Here is an 809-nt window from a genome sequence, read left to right as displayed (position 1 = left end):
ATCAGGGACCTATTTGGGGGTCTCGGGTGGCACAGGTGACTCTCTGGGGGTCTCAGGTGGCACAGGTGACACTCTGGGAGTCTCAGGTGCCGCAGGTGCCACTGGGATCTCCCAGTTTCTCCAGTTGACCGTTCCTCCCTTTCCCAGTTCACATCCAGGAGAACCTGGAGGATGCTCTGGTGCAGGAGGCTCTGCAGACGGTGAGGAGTGTCCCCCTGTCCCCCCTCCCCCCCAGGTGACACAGGTGTCACCTGTGCCACCCTCTCCGTCCCTAGGGCGTGGACCTGCGGCAATATTCCCGCCAGGTGGAGCTGGAGCTGCAGGAGGTGGAAAGAGCTTCCATCCAGGATTGTATCCCCATATTCCGTGGGGATTGGTGTCCCCAAGGTGTCCCCAAGGTGTCCCCAGACCCTTCCAGGTGTCCCCAAACCCTTCCAGGTGTCCCCAAGCTCCTCCAGGTGTCCCCAAACTCTTCCATGTGTCCCCAAGTTCCTCCAGGTGTCACAAAGCCTTTTCAAAGTGACCCCAAATGGCCTAAAAGTGACTCAAACTGGGCTAGAGTGTCCCCAAGGTGTCCTCAAAGTGTCCCCAAACCCTTCCAGGTGTCCCCAAGCTCCTCCAGGTGTCCCCAGACCCTTCCAGGTGTCCCCAAACCCTTCCAGGTGTCCCCAAGCTCCTCCAGGTGTCCCCAGACCCTTCCAGGTGTCCCCAAACCCTTCCAGGTGTCCCCAAGCTCCTGCAGGTGTCATAAAACCTTTTCAAAGTGACCCCAAATGACCTAAAAGTGACCCAAACTGGGCTAGAAGAGC

General features: G+C 58.6%; 1 protein-coding gene across 1 annotated transcript in view; it reads left to right on the top strand.

Annotated features, from left to right (window-relative positions):
- Positions 1–147: 147 nt before the first annotated feature.
- Positions 148–809, top strand: part of VPS52 (vacuolar protein sorting 52 homolog (S. cerevisiae)) — a gene marked incomplete at both ends in the record, with an annotated part of 3392 nt that continues 2730 nt past the window's right edge. The window contains 2 exons of the mRNA XM_009080047.1: positions 148–200; positions 276–351. Coding sequence (XP_009078295.1) covers positions 148–200; positions 276–351 — 129 coding nt within the window. The remainder of the gene's footprint in view (positions 201–275; positions 352–809) is intronic.

The sequence above is a fragment of the Acanthisitta chloris genome, unplaced genomic scaffold (assembly GCF_000695815.1).
Source record: "Acanthisitta chloris isolate BGI_N310 unplaced genomic scaffold, ASM69581v1 scaffold3458, whole genome shotgun sequence".
Lineage (NCBI taxonomy): Eukaryota > Metazoa > Chordata > Aves > Passeriformes > Acanthisittidae > Acanthisitta > Acanthisitta chloris.
The sequence above is the reverse complement of the archived record's forward strand: the minus strand, read 5'-3'. Positions and strand labels throughout refer to the sequence as shown.